Source organism: Leptodactylus fuscus, chromosome 1 (assembly GCF_031893055.1).
Source record: "Leptodactylus fuscus isolate aLepFus1 chromosome 1, aLepFus1.hap2, whole genome shotgun sequence".
Taxonomy (NCBI): domain Eukaryota; kingdom Metazoa; phylum Chordata; class Amphibia; order Anura; family Leptodactylidae; genus Leptodactylus; species Leptodactylus fuscus.
Window position 1 is genome coordinate 65,426,031 of NC_134265.1, and position 22,532 is coordinate 65,448,562.

A 22,532-nucleotide genomic window follows, 5' to 3' on the forward strand; every position below is an offset into this window, starting at 1 on the left:
CACTTTGTGTCAGTAATGTGTACACCTTTAAGTACTGCGTGTCGTGTTTGCTCCCCCAGTACTGTTATTGAGCGATCTTCAGAAAACTTTACCCTACGATTGTAAAGAAGCTATAGCATACAACGCTATTCAGATTAAAAAATAGGCAAAAATCAAAAATCTAATAAGCATCAAAATATTTTACTAAAATGAAAAGGAATTCTGGTCCTAAAAGATACAAGTCTAATGTGTTTTAAATGAATTCTTCAGCACGTTACTTTATTAGTACATGGAGGGTTAAGTGAGTAAATATACTGGACATATACAGAATACTATACACAGATATAGTCTTAACTTAGTTCAAACTTGGTTGTGGACTCCAAATTATCATTAAACCTAATTAATACAATATCAAAACATGTTAGAAAAACCCTTAACAGGCTGCGCCGCACAAGACTGGGTGGCCACTTGTAACAAAATATTGCAAAACCATGTTGTTTTGAAAAGCTGGTAATTTTGTGATACACTTATCTGGAGATATACCAAATAATAGCTCATGGCCAAAGTGCCCATCTGCAGACAGAAACACTTGTCTGCTTTCTTCCAGAAGCAGTAGGTTATGGCTTATATTGCAACTAAGCTCATCTTATGACTGGACCTTATTTGAAGCGGTGCAGAGCACCAAGATTGGTTGTGGTTCCCTGGTGGCCTGAGTGATGTAAGGGTCAAGTCACAAGTTATCCAAATGTTGCTGACCACATTGTCTCTTAATGGCTACTGGGTGCCAAGCCTTTATGTTCAACATAATATGGAGTCATGTAACACTAGGTTCACTCTAGGGTTCAGGTCTATGTTGTTCGGGTTCACATGGGGACCAGAAAGACAGAGACCCTGTCCACTTAAACAATGGTTACCCACAGAACCTCATAGACTATAATGGGGTCCGCCCAGTTTCAGTATAAAACCGGCAGAGAGAAAAGTCCTCCTTGCAGAACTTTCTAGGCAGAATCTGTGTCAGAGTCTCTTATGGAGACTCCAGCCAAGTGTGAATCCAGCCTTATTATGATTTTGCATGTTTGCAAAAACAACCACCGCAGTCCTGAGTTCTCAATGGGGATGCAATATGTCTTAATTTATAAGATCTGTTCTTTATTATGTATTATCATACTTGGTAACTTTCTGGAAAAATGTTGGCAAATCTCAAGGTGTTGTAGACTCCTTCTGACAATCGGTATTCCATGGTCCTTTATGTGCATAGAGGTGAAATTCTGCACTAGGAGATTGGGTTCTTTGTTCACATGAAGGGATGTGACCCAAAATAAGAGGATATGTTTATGAACAATACATATAAAAATCTGGCAAAAGTGATTCAACCTAAAGTTGCATACAATATGCAGAAGTGGGTGACTGGGATGTGATTCTTTTTAATAGGCTGCTAGAACAGATGATCTGAGTGCTGAGTAGATCACATACTGATGATGTATCCTATAGAAAGATCCAGCGCAGATGGAATTTTTTTTCTTTGGCCCCATCATTCCTGAGTAACCAGTATCCAATATACTCATTAGTCCTCTATATGACTGGTGTTTTTTATGCTAGTCTTAATCTCTCTTCTGGCAAGACATGCTCCAGAATCCTTAGAAGCTCCAGAATCTTAATAATTCTGTTAAATCTTGGAAAGTCGGATGCACCAGCACTAAAATTTACATTAGTCATGGACTGGAATAGATTTCAGCTGTGATTTATGATAGTGTTCTGGCATAAGTTATAGTAAATATGAAAGTCTAAGGGGTCCCTGGCCCGCCTTTTCTGAAAAAGTGGTAAGTGGGATGGAAAAACTAAATGATGCATCTGTGGTGCAAAGATTTGCCACTTGTCTGGTGCAATCCTTCAATTGTATAAGATATTTGCGATAGGTATAAACTGTTATATTTGTATACATATACGAGTATATATATATTTTTATATATCTTTATTTATTTACTAATATATATATATATCTGATCTTCACATATATGTGCTGTATGTGTGCACTTGCCTGTTTCCTCATCTGCTTGCTCATCATCCATACACTGTTCATTAATAACTTAATTATAGGTTTCATAGTCAAGAAGTCGATTTGAAAGAAATTAATTCTGGCATCTGCAAGCAGTTTCTGAGATTTGCTAAATGAGCTCAAATAGAGCTATTTTACATTGCAGCAGAATTACCAGTTTCATTGGTGAGCCAGTAATGAAAAAGGGGGAAGGTGTCCCATCACGGCCGGTCCTCATTACATCAGCTTTGTGCTTTTAAACTCTGCATGGATCATTAACATTGTACAGCGTAAATAAATATGAGATCTCATGAGGAGAGAATTGTAAAATAGACAAAGTACAATGTACTAAGTGTATAGAAATCCTTATGGGAAAGCAGAAAAATCGTATATGTTCACACAAATTAAGTAAATATTATTTGTCCATCATCTAAATGTAGGGGAGACATCGCACAGAAATTATTTTATCCTATAAAACACAGCAATGATTATTTTTGGGATGCAGAACATGTTTTGCTAGCAACCTTGTTGGCACTTGTATACCACACCAGGAGAATTTTCTCTCTACCCCTATGCTACTATACAGTAATTTGTGTTGACATGATTAGTCCTGTAGTTGCCAATCCACAATCTTTTGCAAGCCCCAATGCTGCCCCTGACTCCATCAAACAACCACACATGACATTGAGCCAGGACAAGGGATAGAGTATGACTCTTATATGCAGCTGTATCCAGTATAGTCTCTCTATATATTATATAGCAAAAAAATCTATACAAATCTGTGCATAAGAATCTTTTTACAGCAATTTTAGTAAAGCTGTCTTAGGCTAAGGCCCCACGGCACAATACGCAGCACTAAAGTGCTGCGGGAAAAACCACGGTGGGAACGCATCATGGTTCGTCCTATAGCACTTTGAACAGAAAGTTTACGGAGTTTTCCTCCACATCTGTTACCATTATATCTAATGGAAAGCTGCCAGCGTTTCCATAGCTATAATTGACATGCTGCAATTTCCAAAACCGAGACGGTTTTGTAAATCGCAGGGTCCGCGCTGCAGTTTGAAACGCAAAGTGGGCATGGGATTCGCATGAATCCAATCCACTTTGCAGATACTGTAAAACACTGCGATTTTCCCTGCGGTGTTTCCACCACGGGCAAATCGCGGCATTTCCGGCCCATGGGACCCCGGCATAAAGCTATGTTCACATCAGCACCTGCACCGTTATGAATCTATCTAAAAAAAACCCACAGATTCTTTAAATGTAAAAAAAATATACAGAAATGGTTATACAGCACACATAATGTTTTTTTTTGATGGATCTGTCAATGGTATCCATCAAAAAAAAAAAAAAAAAGTTCGTTTGTGACAGTTTTTGGTGGATCCGTTTTTTTCCCCCCTTCATCTTCATTCTGAGCATACGCAGATAAAAATGAAGTCAGAAAATAAATTGCAAAATTACTGTCCGGTGGTAATCTGTTTGTGTTCGCCTTCCATAGACCTCAATGTTAAAAAAAACCGGATCTGTTGCTGTGTGTTGTGTATCCTAATCTTTGGATGGTTAAGTGCTGTTAAGTGCGACTTTTGTCTCTGCCCAAAAGAGTGGATACACGGAGGAAATACTCCAAACTCAGACCTGCAGATGGTTTCTAAAAACCCATTTTTTTAAACGACCCATTCTAATGAGATTTTTTAATCTTTCGATGGATCACAGAAACTGATTATGGTCGGAGACACCAACATAGAGGTGAACCCAGCCATAATCATGACCTAATGTATAAATGTATCAAATAAAATGTATATAACTAATAAAAGTTATAAAATCATTTCCTAATTCAAAAATTAAAAAAAAATAATGTACATTATTACCAAAGAGATTTTTGTAAAAAAGGTATAAGTGTATGTCTATAGCATCTCAAATTTGTATTATGAGGTTCTGAAGCAGCTGCAGCAGTGTACTGTATAATGCATACTGCAGCTTTTTTTCTTCAGAGAGGAAGCAATTGTCAGAAAGAACGATCTGTGACACTTGCCTGCAAGAAGAGATCGGCACTATCCGTATGAGACGGCTCATTTCTCTATAATCTTATGGTTTTGACATCGGTATGTGATTTTTAGAACATATTTCTTAAAGATAGGTCAATGGAAATCCAATTCAGCCGACATCATAATGTAAATTTTCCTAATTTATGACATCACACTCAACAGAAGTCCTATTGACTAGCAGTTTTATTATATAGTAAGTGTAATTTCTTATTCGGATGGCTCTATGTAGACTGTTTCTTTCATCCATGTTATGTCATTTCCACTGAATATTCTCGTCTTCCCAGACGCACCTCCCATATACATTCTTTCATATTTCTTTTGGCCTGTCCTTTTCCATTTTTATAGGAGATGGAAGCAACAACGTCTTCCTAATGTGTGTCCCTTTATAGTGAGGTTATTATTAACTTTTAGGTAATGTATACTCAATGTTTGTGGTTTACATGTACACTGGGAAAGCTGCAATGCACTGAGAAGATCCCTGTAGAAATAGACATCCAAGAAGATGGTCCTTGGGATGGCTAAGACATGGACTTAGAAGATTTAAAAGAGATCTTTTTTGCTGCCCCAGGGTGTCACCTCCTTCCGTAGTTGTGTCTTAAGTGTAGGACTGAGGGAGTTTGTGGGCAGAAGTCCCCTCTGTAGACAGGCTTCATACTGTTATTTGCATGCAGCTCGGAGTATTACATAAAACTTCATGTCACATTGTGTGTGGACTGTACTACAGGACTGCAAGCCGGCTGGCTGGATAAGCCAGCCCGGATATTGAGCGGCCGTTGTGACCTATGCCCTTCCCCTCAAGGGGGTTCTTTCCCATTCATTGGTGGCCCGGGGAGGGGGGGGGGGCCTCCCACAGGAGTATCCAGGGCAGCTCTGGGCGGGGAACTTCCTTTTTGAATGCGGCCAGAGCTGACAAGAGGAGGGGGGGAACAGGGGTTACTGCTTATGTCAGATAATATATATTTAATAAAGCTGTGGCCGACCCCACCCATTCAAAGGTAACTTGGTCCGTATTTATGTGAAGATCACACACAAGGGGTTTAGTAGAGGGGAAGGGGGGTTTTGGTTTGGTCTCGATAAAGTCAAATACGGCCGGTCCCTGAACACAACCCTGTAGGCACAACAACCTTCCAGAACATGTTAGAATAGGAAGTGGAGCGATGAGCAAGAAGGCATCTAAGGGGTCTTCACAGTATCGTTGGTGTCCACTCAGCAGTGTCCGTGGCTATTTTCCATACGAGATTTTAGCAACGGACACTAGCTCATCCATTTGCAATTTCCATTCATTTTAATGGGATTTTATCTTTAGTGTCTGATTGTGTCTGTTACTGTCCTTTAGTGTCCGTTTACAACCATGTCTGTTTTTTCAAGCGGACAAAAAAATCATGCAGGACTTTTCTGTCCATTTGAAAAAATGGACAGTAAGTGTCCATTTTTTTTTTTTTTTTTTTTAACATTGAGGTCTATGGGCAACGGACATATAACGGACAGTAACTGATAGCCATCAGTTACTGCCTGTTTGTGTCTGTTATGATAGGTGTCTGTTTTTTTCTTTAAACAGACACCTTCTGAGCGAACACCAACGGTAGTGTGAACCTTATACAGAATACAGAACCACAGTAAAGATGTAACGGAAAAGAATATGACTGCAAAATCAGACTGCACAAGGTTTTCATATATTCTGTAACCATGAAGATGCAACAGTTGACACTGGAAATGTATACATAAAACTATAGATATTTTACAAATATAAATGCTATTTGCAAAGTTGCTTCTTTTTGTTTTGTAGGCGCATCAGCACAATAGAAAAGTCAAGGTTATCCTTTATAGTGGTGTACCACGCTTTACGTTGTACAGATGTATCAAGAATATAATGCTTCTTTTCTTCTCTTCTCAAGCTAAAATAATGTAGTAGAATTAACCATAGATCTTCTAGAAAACCTTTTGTAATACATAATCAAAGGGAGTCTGTCAGCAGAACTCAGCATAAGGCCCCAGTCCAGCAGATAGATGTCTTAGTTACCGGAGATATAGCTCATTGAAGCAATGAGGACATGGTCACCCATCTCTTTGGACCATTGGCAATGCCCTTGTCGCCCCCAAAGAGCTTATTTGCATATTGACATAAACAGCAATATCTCAGCAGACCCCAATATGCAGGGGGAAAATATTCTGTAATTCAGGTGACCCCAATGTATGTATGTACCTATGACCTTAATGTATCAAAACAAGGGTTAAGAGGGTAATATATATATATATATATATATATATATATATATATATATATATATATATATACACACACACAGTGTATATATATATATATATATATATATATATATATATATATATATATATATATATATATATAATGTTATAAACATTTTGTAGTCTGAATGTTTGTGAAGAAAAATTTTACCAAAAGAAATGATCACAATGCTCTTAGAAACCTTTGAGAAATCCATACAGGGGCTCAGCCCCGACGCCCTGACTGCAAGTCTTCACAACAGAGCATGAGTAATATGCGGCACAATTTTAATTTACAGAGGTGCCAATTGTACTCAGTGTAAAAGGGAAGAAGGTCATCAGGCTTATTAGACAAAGATATTGGATGCCATTTTAGGTATTGTCGCTTGTCACAGAATCAGCCCCCCTCTGCATCTCATTCTGTGGCTATGGCTTTGTTATTGTTTAATTGTAGCAGCGTAGGCAGTGGGGTCATTGCTAACTCATTCTGTTGCGATAGAATTGAAGAGGCTTGACTAGACTCTGGAGTGGCATTTCCACAGGGACATGTGTCCAATGAGAATAGTGGCAGATCTTTTGATAATGGACGTCCTTATTAAGCTTTCTGGATGGCTGATGACGAGCACTTAATGGCAGAAATGAAATTAGGTCCCAGGTGGCAGATCACTGTTATACAGTCGGCTTGTTAAGGGGTTTTCGCTATTTTACAGTTTAATGTTAGCTATGCGGCTTGCTAATGTCTTATCGCCTAATAAGTGTTCTGGTGTAGCTTCACATATAATGCCTTATGTCATACATGACAAACCGAATACTGTAATGGGTTAACAATGTATTCCAAATAGGAGTCTGATTTACATTACATTTACGTTATATAATATGAAATTATAAAGTGCAAAACATCCACAATATATGTAGGGTCACCGGTTCTCGTCTTTTGTCAGTAAAAATGATATTGTCTTTTTCTGACAAAGCTGTGTGTATGAGCATGGCTTCTATAATACGTCCTACATGTAGCTACCTGACTCCTGAAATGCAGAAATACAGCACTGACCATAGCCATATACAATTGCATAAACTGTAGTTCCTATAGGGAATTTGTCACCAAAAATTACTTACATTTTAAACCACGTTTTTATGCTAAACTTAGACTTGCCAGTTATGACCTAAATCAAAGTCAGCATTAATGGATCATTTTACCTCAATTATATATAATTAATGATTATTTTAGGACACACTCCTTTTTATATATCTCACACACTCCATTTATAAGCCATTACATTTTGGTTATTCAGTGATCCTCATTGGATAGTTATAACATATCCATTAGTCAATAGCAATGTGAAACAGGGTGGCATGGATGCAAAATAATTGAAATAATCAATGACTAAGTTCACATCAATTACTTAAAGGGAGTCTATCATTGCCGAGAGTTTTTTTTTTTTTTAACTAAGTGTATTTTTACATAGCCTTTAGCAAGGCTACACTGTCTACCAATAAGTATTTGGACATCGATGCAAATGAAGGTATCTCCGGACGTGATGTACATCATGCCTTCTGCCATTAAATAGGAAACAGCATTGTCATTAGTGCATTGGCATTAGTTGCATGCAAGATGCCACAAAGTTGTCCGATTTTGAGAAAGGGGTAATTGTGCGGTACCACAGAAATGGTCGATCCTTAAGAGACAGAGCAAACGAACTGAATTACCCAAGATCAACAGTGGCCTATGTGATTACGAAGTGGAAGGTGAACGGTGATTGTTGGAATGTGCCCTGAGTCGGCAAACCCCGAAACTGAGACCAACAAGTGCTGGCCAGAGAAACTGCACCCAACTGATGGCTCACATACACCAGGAGTTTCACCAGGCATCCGGGAGTATTGTGTTGATCAATACCATCTGTAAGGAGGCATCTGCTGGGCTCTACCAACTACTGAATATGAAGAAAGGTTGTTTTTCTATTCTACCATAGGTGTCCAAATACTTACTGGTAGACAGTGTATTCTAGGCATACCTGTCTTTCTTCGATCCTCGAAGCTGGTTTTGAATGAAACTGGTTTTCTTCATAGGCAAATTAATCTTCATGGCACCCCTGCCTCATCAGCCGCCTATGTTTCTCACCGCCCCCTTCTTTAAAGACTCTTAAACCCAATCCACTTAACAAGCAGTCACCCATGGAAACTCTAATGGGGTCTCATGGACTCTAATAGGGTCTACTGGGTTTCTGTCCAGAAAATGCAAGAAGAAAAGTCCTCTCCACATTTTTCAAATGGAATGGGAAACAGAATCTCCAAATGGTGAGCAAGTGCAGATGTGAACCTAGCCTTACCTGTTAAACTAGTTTTATAATATTTACATTACAAAAAACTTTGTTCGCAATGGCCTTATCTATACGTGTGCAGGGAAATCTACATGTAATACGATAAAAAGGAAAATACAAATCCTTCCCGTTTCCCTTTATGCAGTGTGCAGTCTGATGGCTAAATTAGTGCCTAATACACTTGTAATATTTATGGCGCCAACACTTAGTTAAGCAACCTTTATGTAAGATTTATGTTGATTTTTTCATTTCTCATTTAATGGCGAATTATAAGGACCATGTTTCATAAAGATAATTCTCCATTTAAATTCATCAGCCCATTAAATATTAAAATGATGTTTCTTATGCAGTCTAGAACAAATTTGTCCGGCTTCAGCGATTATTTGCACTCATAAAAATTAGGCCTGATTAATAAAATTTAAATGCTTGATTAAGTTGACATTTTCATGTTTCACTTCTGATTTATGAAAATTATTCCGTGTATGAGCCTCCAGATTTGCATTGCTGCAGCATGGTATCATCTTTTCTAGTGCAGCGAATAGATAGATACCTTTCTATGTACCAGGGGGTGATCTGGTTGCCAGATGCCATTAGACTCACTCATTTGACTGTGAGAGTTTGTTAAGAGCATAGACAGGATATTTTTTTGCCTTTTAACAGAATGCTATGTAATTGCTCAGGAGGTTATGACCTAGAATGACTCATGTAAGACACTGCTGTGCCAACAAAATAACCATTTACAAAATCCGTATTACCAATATGTCACATAAGACCACACTCATTTGTAGGTGTTTGTCACACTGATCCTAAGTGACACTGAACAGCGATGATTGACTTCCGTGAAATACACACACAACACGACTCTTGCCTATGACTCTCTTACGTACATGGTATAGAAGAACATTGTGGGTTTTTAACTAACACAAGAACCCTTTAATAATGTGTACTATAAGAAGGCCATAATACCGTGGTGTTCAACCCAAAATATAGTGGGGAAAGAAATGTGGCCCTTCACTGTATCAAAGGGCTGCAGGTCATATTGAGCCATTTTTAGGTTGAAAGGATAAGCAAACACACAACGTCTTTTTTACACGTCCATATACACGACCAACATTTTCTCCATATATTTTGGCAAATATATATAGTGAAAACACAAACCAGAGACATATAAAGAAAAGCAATACACAGATACTAAATACAGATGTCTTTTGTTACCGTTTCACTTGGTTGGACATGTCCAGATATATGTGCCACCAAATGATCAGTTTTTCAAAACAACATCATTTTTCAATACTCTATCAAGAGGTGTCTATCCTATATTTATCTGAACAGCCACCCAGTGGTTGTGTATTGAATTGCAGCCTGTCAAGGTTTTTGCTAGCATATAGTAATATTATATTGAATTGGTTTCAAGAAAAAAAAATGGAGTCTTTATCCAAATTGTGGTTAAGGTAAGTGTGGACCAGTCAGTAACCTTGTTACACTGCAGTGACACCCATTTACAGACGAAAACAGAAGACCTGTATGTGCCCTATGACTGAAGCCTATACATTGGGCACTAGAGAGACTCATTTGCCCCCAACCCACAAGCTAAGTATTGCAGCCTATATGGCAAGTAGAGATGTGCCCTTATTTAATTTTTTTCTTGGCTTGAAATGAAAATGTTCTGCATTATTCACAACAGCTGACAGAGTAAAGTTTTTCTTTTTCAACATGAGATATTTCTGGTCATATCGGTAATACACATTAGTAGAGATGAGCGAACAGTGTTCTATCGAACACATGTTCGATCGGATATCAGGGTGTTCGCCATGTTCGAATCGAATCGAACACCGCGTGGTAAAGTGCGCCAAAATTCGATTCCCCTCCCACCTTCCCTGGTGCCTTTTTTGCACCAATAACAGCGCAGGGGAGGTGGGACAGGAACTACGACACCGGGGGCATTGAAAAAAATTGGAAAAAGTCATTGGCTGCCGAAATCAGGTGACCTCCATTTTAGACGAATAGTGGATTTCAAATCCGGGTCATATGAGAATGTGAACTTTGTGACTATGAGACAGGGATAGCTGTACAGGCAGGGATAGCTAGGGATAACCTTTATTTAGGGGGGAATGTTATTAAAAATAACTTTTTGGGGCTCTATCGGGTGTGTAATTGTGATTTTTGTGAGATAAACTTTTTCCCATAGGGATGCATTGGCCAGCGCTGATTGGCCGAATTCCGTACTCTGGCCAATCAGTGCTGGCCAATGCATTCTATTAGCTTGATGAAGCAGAGTGTGCACAAGGGTTCAAGCGCACCCTCGGTTCTGATGTAGCAGAGCCGAGGCTGCACAAGGGTTCAAGCGCACCCTCGGCTCTGATGTAGGAGAGCCGAGGGTGCACTTGAACCCTTGTGCAGCCTCGGCTCTGCTACATCAGAGCCGAGGGTGCGCTTGAACCCTTGTGCACACTCTGCTTCATCAAGCTAATAGAATGCATTGGCCAGCGCTGATTGGCCAATGCATTCTATTAGCCCGATGAAGTAGAGCTGAATGTGTGTGCTAAGCACACACATTCAGCTCTACTTCATCGGCTATTAGAATGCATTGGCCAGCGCTGATTGGCCAGAGTACGGAATTCGGCCAATCAGCGCTGGCTCTGCTGGAGGAGGCGGAGTCTAAGATCGCTCCACACCAGTCTCCATTCAGGTCCGACCTTAGACTCCGCCTCCTCCAGCAGAGCCAGCGCTGATTGGCCGAATTCCGTACTCTGGCCAATCAGCACTGGCTAATGCATTGTATTGGCGTGATGAAGCAGTGCTGAATGTGTGTGCTTAGCACACACATTCAGCTCTACTTCATCGGGCTAATAGAATGCATTGGCCAATCAGCGCTGGCCAATGCATTCTATTAGCGTGAACTGAGTTTGCACAGGGGTTCTAGTGCACCCTCGGCTCTGCTACATCAGATTGCTACATCTGATGTAGCAGTGCCGAGTGTGCATCAGATGTGTAGTTGAGCAAAACTGACTCAGCACTGCTAAGTCTCTGCATTCGCATAGGAATGCATTGGCCAGCCTTCGGCCAATCAGCGCTGGCTCTGCCGGAGGAGGCGGAGTCTAAGGTCGGACCTGAATGGAGACTGGTGTGGAGTGATCTTAGACTCCGCCTCCTCCAGCAGAGCCAGCGCTGATTGGTCGAGTTCCGTACTCTGGCCAATCAGCACTGGTCAATGCATTTCTATGGGGAAAAGTTAGCTTGCGAAAATCGCAAACTGACAGGGATTTCCATGAAATAAAGTGACTTTTATGCCCCCAGACATGCTTCCCCTGCTGTCCCAGTGTCATTCCAGGGTGTTGGTATCATTTCCTGGGGTGTCATAGTGGACTTGGTGACCCTCCAGACACGAATTTGGGTTTCCCCCTTAACGAGTTTATGTTCCCCATAGACTATAATGGGGTTCGAAACCCATTCGAACACTCGAACAGTGAGCGGCTGTTCGAATCGAATTTCGAACCTCGAACATTTTAGTGTTCGCTCATCTCTACACATTAGCACAGTTGAGATGCTTCTGGCTGGTATTGACAAAACAAGGCTCAATAAGTTTTAGACAAGGCCCTAGACACTAGGGGATAGGGTCCACATGACTGGGGGGAGGATTAGGAGACGTAGGGGTTAATGAGAGCAGGAGTTAGAGCGGGGTCAGACATTTTATAAGGAAGTACAGAGATGAGTGCAGGGTCACTTAGTACAGTTCACAGACAGGAGTGACCCACCCACTTGCCTTGTTTAAGGGTCTTAAGGGTGTGTTGCGGTGGTTAGAGGGGTGAGAGGCTTAGCGGTCAGATAAAGGACCTCATCAGTGGTATGGGGATCCTGGGGTGGAGTGTGAAGGCCTGAGAAGTCAACCAGTTGGGCTAGGATCCCTTGGGGAATCAGGCTTCATGTCACTCAAGTTAAAGGTTTACTTAAGGTGGTGTTTGTGCCTGGGTAGATGGGTGGTGTTGTCTCTCACCATTTGGTTGTTCTGATTTGTTATATGGCACTGATTGAGTAAAGTTGGGGTATTTAATATATTGTTCTGTACAGTAATTTCTGTGTATTTATGCATCGGTTTATTTATATGTTATTTATGTGTTACTGTTGTTGTTTAATAAATCGGTCTGTACAGGCCAAATTTAGATCCAAAGTGGGAGTCCTAGTAGTTTTTGGGGTCGGGGTAAAAGGGGTAGTTAATGGTAAGGAGGGGACCTTCAGAAGATGGTAAGTGAGCATGGAGTGGAATCAAGATAGTTTCTAAAAATAAAATAAAATATGATGCAAAAATATATTTAAAAAAAAGAGGGAAAGAGAAAATTTCCACTCTTTACATGTTGACATTAAGTGTATTTTCACTCCAGTCCCAGGACGGTAACCAAAGCGGGTTACACTCATAGTCAGGCACCTGGAACCTGAAAATATGTATAAGGTACCTCTTGCCCATATGATGAGACCTACAGTAAGTATAACTCTATTAACTATGTGCTATGTACTAAGAATTCTGTAAAACATTTTGCATTGGGGCACAGGGGTCTCCGGACAATACAATTAGATGCTATTGGATGTGTAGAATATTTGTTAATAGCTATGCCAGGAGACACTCACAGAACATTCTTCCACATTACAAGAGGAGCACATGTATAAGGTCATCTGTATTTACAATAATGAGTGAGTCATTGTATAATGTGCACAAGCCCAGAGAGGAGACACAGGAGCATAGACTGCTGTAAATTAAAGGACAGTTACTCTAACATTCTACCATATGCTCATATCTAATAAAATCTCTAGCGCTGCTGCAATCAGACCATAGCAAGAACTATCTGTGACTGTTATCCATTTTATGCCTGTGGCTAGCAAACTGAGCAGCCAGCAAAGATATTAAGATGTCTCTATTTTTGGCACTATACAATACTGCTCTGCTGTATCATGATGCTACTGCAAATAATTAAAATATGTGCCTAGACTGAGGATCGACTAAAAAAAATATGTACAAGCCTGACTGAGAGCCGCAGAACACGCTTATTTATATGAGATATAGAAATATTGGTGCCTTGTGTTTCTAAGACAAAGATTGAAAAACTTATATCAAAAGTAGATTCTGAAAATCAACTAGCTAGAATTTAATTTATAAATCCATCTTTTTCTTAAAATTATTAAAATCTATCTATCTAATTATTCAACTATCTATCTATCTATCTATCTATCTATCTATCTGTGTCTATCTATCTATCTATCTATCTATCTATCTATCTATCTGTGTCTATCTATTTATCTATCTATCTATGTCTGTCTATCTATCTATCTATCTATCTATCTATCTATCTATCTATCTATCTATCTGTGTCTATCTATCTATCTATCTATCTATCTATCTATCTATCTATCTATCTATCTGTGTCTATCTATTTATCTATCTATCTATGTCTGTCTATCTATCTATCTATCTATCTATCTATCTATCTATCTATCTATCTATCTCCTATCTGTCTATCTATCTATCTATCTATCTATCTATCTGTCTGTCTGTCTGTCTGTCTGTCTGTCTGTCTGTCTATCTATCTATCTAACTATCTTCAATATGTATATAAGTAGCCTGAAATAAAAATAAAAATAAAAATCCCATGTTTCTCCATATGTTTGTTTTTTACCACTAGATTACAGAACGTGACCACACACTATAACATTTACCACCATATTAGTCACTTTAATCTGCAGACTTTCTACAATCTTCACAAGCGCTTTCAAGACTGGACTACAAATATCATGTAAATTACTATCTACATTGTAATTTCAGACACAGATTCCCTGATAATACCAGTGTCAGAAAGGTCATAGAGTGAAGATAATGCACAGATTGCAGATTTTGTTAATAAATGTACATATTTAGCATCAAAGGGGTTGTTCAGGATTTTAATATTTATGATCTAGAATAAGACACTGGTGTTAGATTAACAATGGTCTCTGCACCCCATAGATCAGCTCATGGAAGACTACTGTGACCTCTTCATTGTTGGGTAAAAAATATGCAAATCTATTCTCCAGGATGTAATTAGGAGAACAGTGCCTCTGTATGCTGTCCTCTACAGGGCAGCCCCCTTAACATCATGCATGACTCAGTTAATAAGCCTACTAACATGATGAGGAGTTTATTGCCAAATTAGTATCTCTATTCCAAAAGGAACAATTCCCAGCTATGGACAGCGCTGTTTCGGTTTTTTGAACCTCCTCAGCATAACGCAGGGATACTGATTTGGCAGAGTGAGAGACTATAGACCAGGGTCAGGGGATAATCATACACATTAATGTGTATGACTATCCCCTGATCCTCTTCATTGTTGTCAGTGCTCCATCTATTGACAAGGTATAACATACAGTAGCAGTAAGGCACTTCAGCTTTGTCTCAGTCAACTTTCCTGTCTTGAATGCCCAGTCTTCTACCTTGTCTATACCAACAGTATATGTTGAAGATCTGATTGATTTTGATGGGATTGCCTAATAAGTTGAAGGGGATTTCTCCATCACAGTGAGTTATCCTCTATCCTACGGATAGGGTATAGCTTTCAGATTGGTTACATTAATCAGGAGAAGGAAGGACAGACTTTTGTCCCCTGTTCTGAATTGAGTAGTGGAATTCAATGGGAGTGCTGGAGACAGCCAAAGGCTCTACTTCAGCTATCTTTGGCCATTAATGGAGTAGTGTGAGTTGCCCCCTCCACTGCTCTGTTCAGAATGGGGAACAAAAGGGGGTACCACAGCAGTAAAACCACACCAATCTGCAATTGATCCCTGATCCTATGTATTGGGGATAACTTGCTCTGATGGGAAACGTCTTTAATGTCCATAACCAAATTAGAGCTAAGCCAAGGGCAGACACATCTGTGAGGCAAATATGTTAATGAATCAATCAGATCTGTTGGATAATTACTATCCTAAAGGTCCTCAGTCTCCATTTGGGGATTCCGTTCCCCATTCCGTTTGAAAAATGCCAAGATAAAAGTGCTGCAAACAGTACTTTTCTCTGTGTATATTTCAGGCAAAAACCCATCCGACCCCATATTAGTCTATGAGGTCCACAGGATTCCATGGGTGACCGCTTTTTAAGTGGATTGGGTTTCTGTTTTTTGGGTTCCCAAGTGGACCCGAAGAAAGTAAACCCAAACACTAATGTGAACCTAGCATTACACAGTTGGCTGAAGCTGATGATATTCACTGAACTTTATTATGTGTATGGTTTTGTGCTGGCTCTCCATTAATGATAGAAAGAAGGATCAGGCATATTGAATTGCAATATACCCAGTCCTTTGTTTTCACAGGAAATAAGCCAAAATTACCTCTGTCAACAGCTTATTCTTTCCTCCTCATTGACAACACATGACCAAAGAAAGCATGCACAGTATGGGTGAGCAGGGAAGAACAACTATTAGCCAATAGCTATTGAAGATGTGTGGGCATCTTTTTGCTTTTGGCCTACTTAAATGTGACAATACAGATTAGATGGACAATGGCGAATCTTCTGATGTTCACTATATAGGGGGTGCCCTGATTTTTTCCTAGAATCAAATGTCAAGAAAAAAAAAAAAAAAGATCAGGCATGTTAAATTTCAACATGGCCGATCCTTTGTTCTCAACAGAGATAATGTGTTGCCTAAGATGTAACACGCAAGCTCAGCTGAGGTGTACGGCTGCCTTAAATATACTAAACATTTCAATCAGAGGAACAATATAAGAAACCGTGCCTGACTGCTTGGAAAATCACAAATCAGATGAAATTCACAAACTGCAGGCTGTAATTTACATCACATTCCCTTTACAATACTGCATACGTAGTTTGTTCAATTCAAGACAAACACTGACCATGATTACATTTTCTGAAGACGATGTGATAAGTATCACTCACCATATCCTGTGTCCTGTTATCTTTTCCTGATATGATTAAGAAATAGTTCCAAGCCAATAACAGCAGCAATGCCAGTGGGATCATGTACATCTCAAAATTCCAGACCACAAGGAGAAAGATCTGCAGACACAAAAATACATGTTATTGTAGCAAACGTATCTCATGTATATAAGGGAATAGAACAAATGTACAAACATCATTCTATACACATTACAATGTATTGATGTTTAAGGATGTAGCAGGCAAGAATTTCTCATTTACTATTACACAGTAACACTATCCAATAACCGATCCATATTTTACATCTGTGAAAAACCAAGTTACTTATTTTTTAAACATTTCACAGTATTTTCAATGTCTCTGGGTTTTGAAATATAAATGGCACATGGAAGCCACCTGTTTTTTTCATGGACCCATAGACTTGCACTGGTGTGATGCATTCAAAACAAGGGGAAAAAAAAATTCTATTTTATTTTTGCAGTCCCAGGGTCTGAAAAAAAAAGGATGTCTGAATGAAATGAATGAATACGTATGCTGTCTTTGAAAAATCTGGATAGCATACGTATATGATATACAGACATGTGAATATAGCCTAAATAAGTGTGTTTAAAGGGGCTCTATCATTGGGAAAAGTCATTTTTTAACTAAGCATATACTTGCATAGCCTTTAGAAATAGAGATGAGCAAGTAGTGAAATATTCTATATTCGATATGCGTTTCGAGTAGCCCCTCAATATTTGACTATTTGACCGAATATCGAATCCCATTATAATCTATGGCGAAAAAATGCTCGCTTCAGGGGAAACCACAATTCAACTAAGGAGAGTCACCAAGTCTATAATGACACCTCAGCAAATGATGACAACACCTCTGGAATGCAACTGGGACAGCAGGGGAAGCATGGCTGGGGGCATCTAACACACCCAAGTCCCAGTATTACCCCACTATCACAGCCTATCAATTAGACACTCCAAACTCAATATGGAAAGTGGAAAAATACTTGGAAACCTTCTTTCCTCCATAATAGTATGGAGAGAAACACACATTTAAAGCTAAATAAACATTAGCAAGCACCCCTTTAAATCATATTGCCCATGACAACCACAGATGGCATAAGCAATGGGAAATCCAACAGCCCCCACCCTTAACTGTCATGGTGTATGTGTATGTGATGTGGTCAGACCTCCAAAAATAACTTTTCTGGCCCTTCACATGAGCCCTTCCAAATTAAGTTAGAGACCCTTAAGCTGAGCTACCAGCAGAGATTGAGGCCCTTGAGGTGACTTGAGCCTTGCACCAGCGGAGTGTTAGGCCCTTTAAGTGAGTTGTGCCTTGTAGCAGCAGAGTGTTAGCCCCTTTAAAATTGTTAGCCCCTAAAACGGTGGTTTCAAAACCATCACTCTCATTGTGTGGGATTGATGCAGTGGATTGGACTGAGGACCCAGACATTGACCTTGATTATGAAATTGATAACATTGTGGCATCAAGTCCTGGGGGTAACTTTTATTTAGAGGACCGCAAAGGTGGAGAATTGGCTGCAACCACTACTACCGGTAATGGTCCTCTAATATCGGACTCTACATTACCTATACAGGGTTCTGATCAGGTGTTAATTGTCCAAACAACATGCTCCAGTACTTTAGATGTAGATCAGAAACCACTTTCCCTTCCGACGCCAGATTTAACTAAGGTTAATCATCATCCTGCTGAGATGGAGCCACTAAGGGAAACCTTGCCTTCCAAGGCATGTCCTGGAGCTGCGACTGAGCCAAATTTAAACACAGAGTCCTTTGGAACTGAACAAAATTCAAAGTGTCAAAAGACTTTAGAGACTGTTGAAAGTAATGGGATCCAGAATGAGGAGTTCATTACAAGGCTGACAGACCCAACTCCAAATGCTGCAGCACAAGCAACCAGCAGTCAGACTAAGATTGTCTCTTCTTTAAGTAAGGTACAAGATTCTTTGGAACCAGAACAGGAAAACCTAGTGATTGCCATTGCAGCAGTGCCTAGGCCATCTTTCAGAGCAGTTCATTCAGAGATTGAATTGGAGAAAAATAAGAACATTTACTGTGATCGAGTCTTCATGCACATTAGTGGGCATGGACAACCGAATGTAGAAGATCCTCATGCTGAGCTGGCCTCATTACTGAACAAGATCAACCATGATAATCAGGGCTGGAAACAGCCATCAAATCTTACCGAAAGGTTTTGAAAGAAGCCATCTAAACCTTGCACCTTTAATTGAGTTGAGCATTGCACCAGCAGAATATTAGGCTCTTTGGGTGAGTTGAGCCTTTAACTAGCAGAATGTTAGGCCCTTTGGGTGAGTTGAGACTTTAACCAGCAGAAAGTTAGGCCCTTTGGGTGAGTTGAGCCTCTAACCAGCTTACCTGTTGGCTCTTTGGGTGGGTTGAGCCTCTAACCAGCATAGTTTTTGGCCCTTTGGGTGAGTTGAGCCTCTAACCAGCATAGTTTTTGGCCCTTTGGGTGAGTGGAGCCTCTAACCAGCATAGTTTTTGTCCCTTGGGGTGAGTTGAGCCTTGCACCAGCAGTGTTTTACTTTTTGGCCCTTGGGGTGGATTGAGACTCTAGCCAGCATAGTTTTTGGCCCTTTGGGTGAGTTGAGCCTCTAACCAGCATAGTTTTTGGCCCTTGGGGTGAGTTGAGCCTTGCACCAGTAGTGTTTTACTTTTTGGCCTTTGGGGTGAGTAGAGCCTTGGATCAGCAGTGTTTTACTTTTTGGCCCTTGGGGTGAGTTGAGCCTTGCACCAGCAGTGTTTTACTTTTTGGCCCTTGGGGTGGATTGAGACTCTAACCAGCATAGTTTTTGGCCCTTTGGGTGAGTAGAGCCTCTGACCAGCATAGTTTTTGGCCCTTGGGGTGAGTTGAGCCTCTAACCAGCATAGTTTTTGGCCTTTAGGGTGAGTAGAGCCTTGCACCAGTAGTGTTTTACTTTTTGGCCCTTGGGGTGAGTAGAGCCTTGTACCAGCAGTGTTTTACTTTTTGGCCCTTGGGGTGAGTAGAGCCTTGCACCAGCAGTGTTTTACTTTTTGGCCCTCTGGGTGAGTAGAGCCTTACACCAACAGTGTTTTACTTTTTGGCCCTCGGGGTGAGTAGAGCCTTGCACCAGCAGTGCTTTACTTTTTGGCCCTTGGGGTGAGTAGAGCCTTGCACCAGCAGTGTTTTACTTTTTGGCCCTTGGGGTGAGTAGAGCCTTGCACCAGCAGTGTTTTTGGCCCTTTGGGTGAATTGAGCATTTAACCAGCAGAGTTTTAGTTTTTGGCCCTTGGGGTGACCCCTAAAAAATTAGTTTTCAGGCCCTTGGAGTGATCCCTAAAACATTAATTTTCAGGCCCTTGGGGTGAGACCTAAAATATTATTTTTCAAGCCCTTGGGGTGAGCCCTAAAATATTTATGTTTTTTTTTTAACTATTTATTTATGGTGAAGGTGGTGGTACTGGAGGAGGAGGAGGACGAGGAACTTGTGTGCTGGCACAGACACATGGAACTGTGTCTCGTCAGTACTATTGACAGGACATGCTGGTTGCGGGTCCACAATATCTGCTATCCACCCTAGCATATGTTCTTGGTGCTCGGACCTCGTCAGCGGGGTACCCTGCACCCTGCTTAATGTTGTGGCACTGCTGGCTGCCCCTCTCTAGTAGCTATTTGGATCCTCAGTCGAGTTACTGCGGCCTGGATCGCCAGCTGGATTTCCACGTCCACGTCCTCGTCCCCGTGTGCTAATGATGAGGGGCACTGCTGGCTACCCCTCTCCAGTAGCTGGACTGTGGACTGGATCTCCAGCTGGATTTCCACGTCCACGTCCCCGTCCCTTGATGCTACCCTGACGCATCTTTGGCAGGTTCAATGTATATACACTGTTCCTGCACTGTAGCTCTGAAAAGAGCTGTTGATTACTGTTTTCCGGCTTAGCAAAAGCTACAATCTTTCTCACCATTAACACAATGTCTCACCTTAACTAACTCGAAACTGCATCTAACACAAATATGGCTGACATACTTATAAATCCGAGGTCACCTGATTTAGCCAGCCAATGACTTTTTCCTATTTTCTTTTCGATGCCTACGTTTTCCTGCTTCCTGTGCCACCTTCTCTAAACAGTTATTGGTGCAAAAAAAGCGCCAGGGAAGGTGGAGGGGATATGTATTTTTACTGCGTTTACTGCGTGGTATTCGATTGGAAACGAATATGTCGAATACCCTAATATTCGATCGAATACCTAATCGATTGAACAGTATTCGCTCATCTCTATTTAGAAAGGCTATTCTACACATACCTTTTGTATGTAAATCACCTCAGTAGTTTTTCAATAAGCCTGTTTTTTTTATTTTTTTTCATATGCTAATTAGGCTTCACAATGAACCCTGGAAGGCTAAGTACTGTGGGCTGTGTGTACAGCACAGGCTGCTGCTACGGAAGACTCATCTCACTGCTCTCACACAAATAGCAGAGAACAGCAGACGGTGCTCACAAGCACTTCCGGTGTATGCTGGAAGCTAAGGGCGGGTTCACATCCCAGTCTCCGCTTTCAGGTTTCCGTCTTCTGCCCGAGAAACTGAACAGGAAATGGAAAATGGCAGTCACTTTTCAAACTCATTCATTTGAATGGGTTTGCAAAGTGTACAGCCATGAGCGTTTTGTGGTCTCCTCGGCGAAACCTCTTTTTTTTTTAACCGGATACAAAGTCAGACATGCAGGACTTTGTGTACGGTTAAAAAAGAATGGTTTCGCTGCGGAAACCATAAAACGCTCACGGGCGGACACTGTGTAAGTGGCCATTTTCTTGTGGCTTTGCCCTAGGCCCGAGGCCTAGAAGTTTGAAGCCAACCCCCGGAAGAAGACATGTCAAGACCCCGTTCCTGAAGAAGATGGAGGCGGCGCTGGAGAGTTTTCTCGCAGCATTGAGGATGCCCCCAGTGCTGTTTGAGCGCTCAGTACCGCCTCCTAATGCTGCGAGAGAGCTAATTTGCATACTGGCGAAAAATTGGGATTTCTACAGAACTGCGGTGCGGAGAAGACATCTAAAGGTAGGAGACGAATAGCCTTTCTTAAGGCTATTCCTAGGTGTTAGCAAGAAAAAAAATCGATTGTAATGGTAGAATCCCTTTAAAATAGGGGAAATTGGCATCTAACTCGCAGGGGGTTTTGCCTTACCCTAGATCAATGTTGTAGGATCTTTCTATGGGTTGAACTTTGATAGACCTGCATCTTTTTTCAACCTTATTAACTAACTATATAAAGAATGTACTATACCCATAAATTCTGAAAACAAAAACTTTACAACACTTATTTCAAATAAAGTTTCCAGTTACATTACGATAAACTTTTCTTATTTATTTCATAATGTTCTTCATAAAACGGTTCTTATTTCACCCTTGAGACAATGCTACTTTACTTCAATGCTAAAATTATTGATAGTGGAGTAGGAGCAATGCGGGAAGAATTACAATGACTTCGCCATGAATTCCAGAAGAGTTCAACCTATTTATATTACTGATTAACACTGAATCATTATTTAATACCAAAGACCTTCATCTCACTGGTGTAACAATGTCAGATGAACCGGCGGATGATGCAAATGTCAAGTCTCGTACAGCATGCCTGAAGGTCCCTTTGTTGGAAATCAGAAGTGATTAGGAAAAATTCTTCTGCTGCGGTTAACAGTAAACATACATAAGAAGAAATGAAGAAATTGCTTTTAGCAGAGCTGCCTGGAATAATAACCATACCAGTGATCACAGCATTTAAAAGAAAGTCATCAACTATTTCACTGCAGAACAAATCCTGAAGGCGTTCTCACACTGCAAGGAGGAAGAAGGAGATACAAATCCCCAAGGAAATGCCCTGATTGAGCAGTGATTACATAGAGACCATAGCAAAGTGAACAAAAGGTGCTTAATAACATCCAATAATTTGGATGAGTCACAAGTGACCACTAGTTCATTATTAACAAGCTGTACACATCTCCT

General features: G+C 40.5%; 1 protein-coding gene across 5 annotated transcripts in view; it reads right to left on the reverse strand.

Annotated features, from left to right (window-relative positions):
- Window positions 1-22,532, reverse strand: part of MCTP1 (multiple C2 and transmembrane domain containing 1) — a 625,729-nt gene that overhangs the window by 84,255 nt on the left and 518,942 nt on the right. For all 5 annotated transcript variants that reach the window (XM_075271852.1, XM_075271845.1, XM_075271861.1 and 2 more), the window contains one exon: window positions 16,537-16,656. In XM_075271852.1, the coding sequence (XP_075127953.1) occupies window positions 16,537-16,656 (120 nt within the window). The remainder of the gene's footprint in view (window positions 1-16,536; window positions 16,657-22,532) is intronic.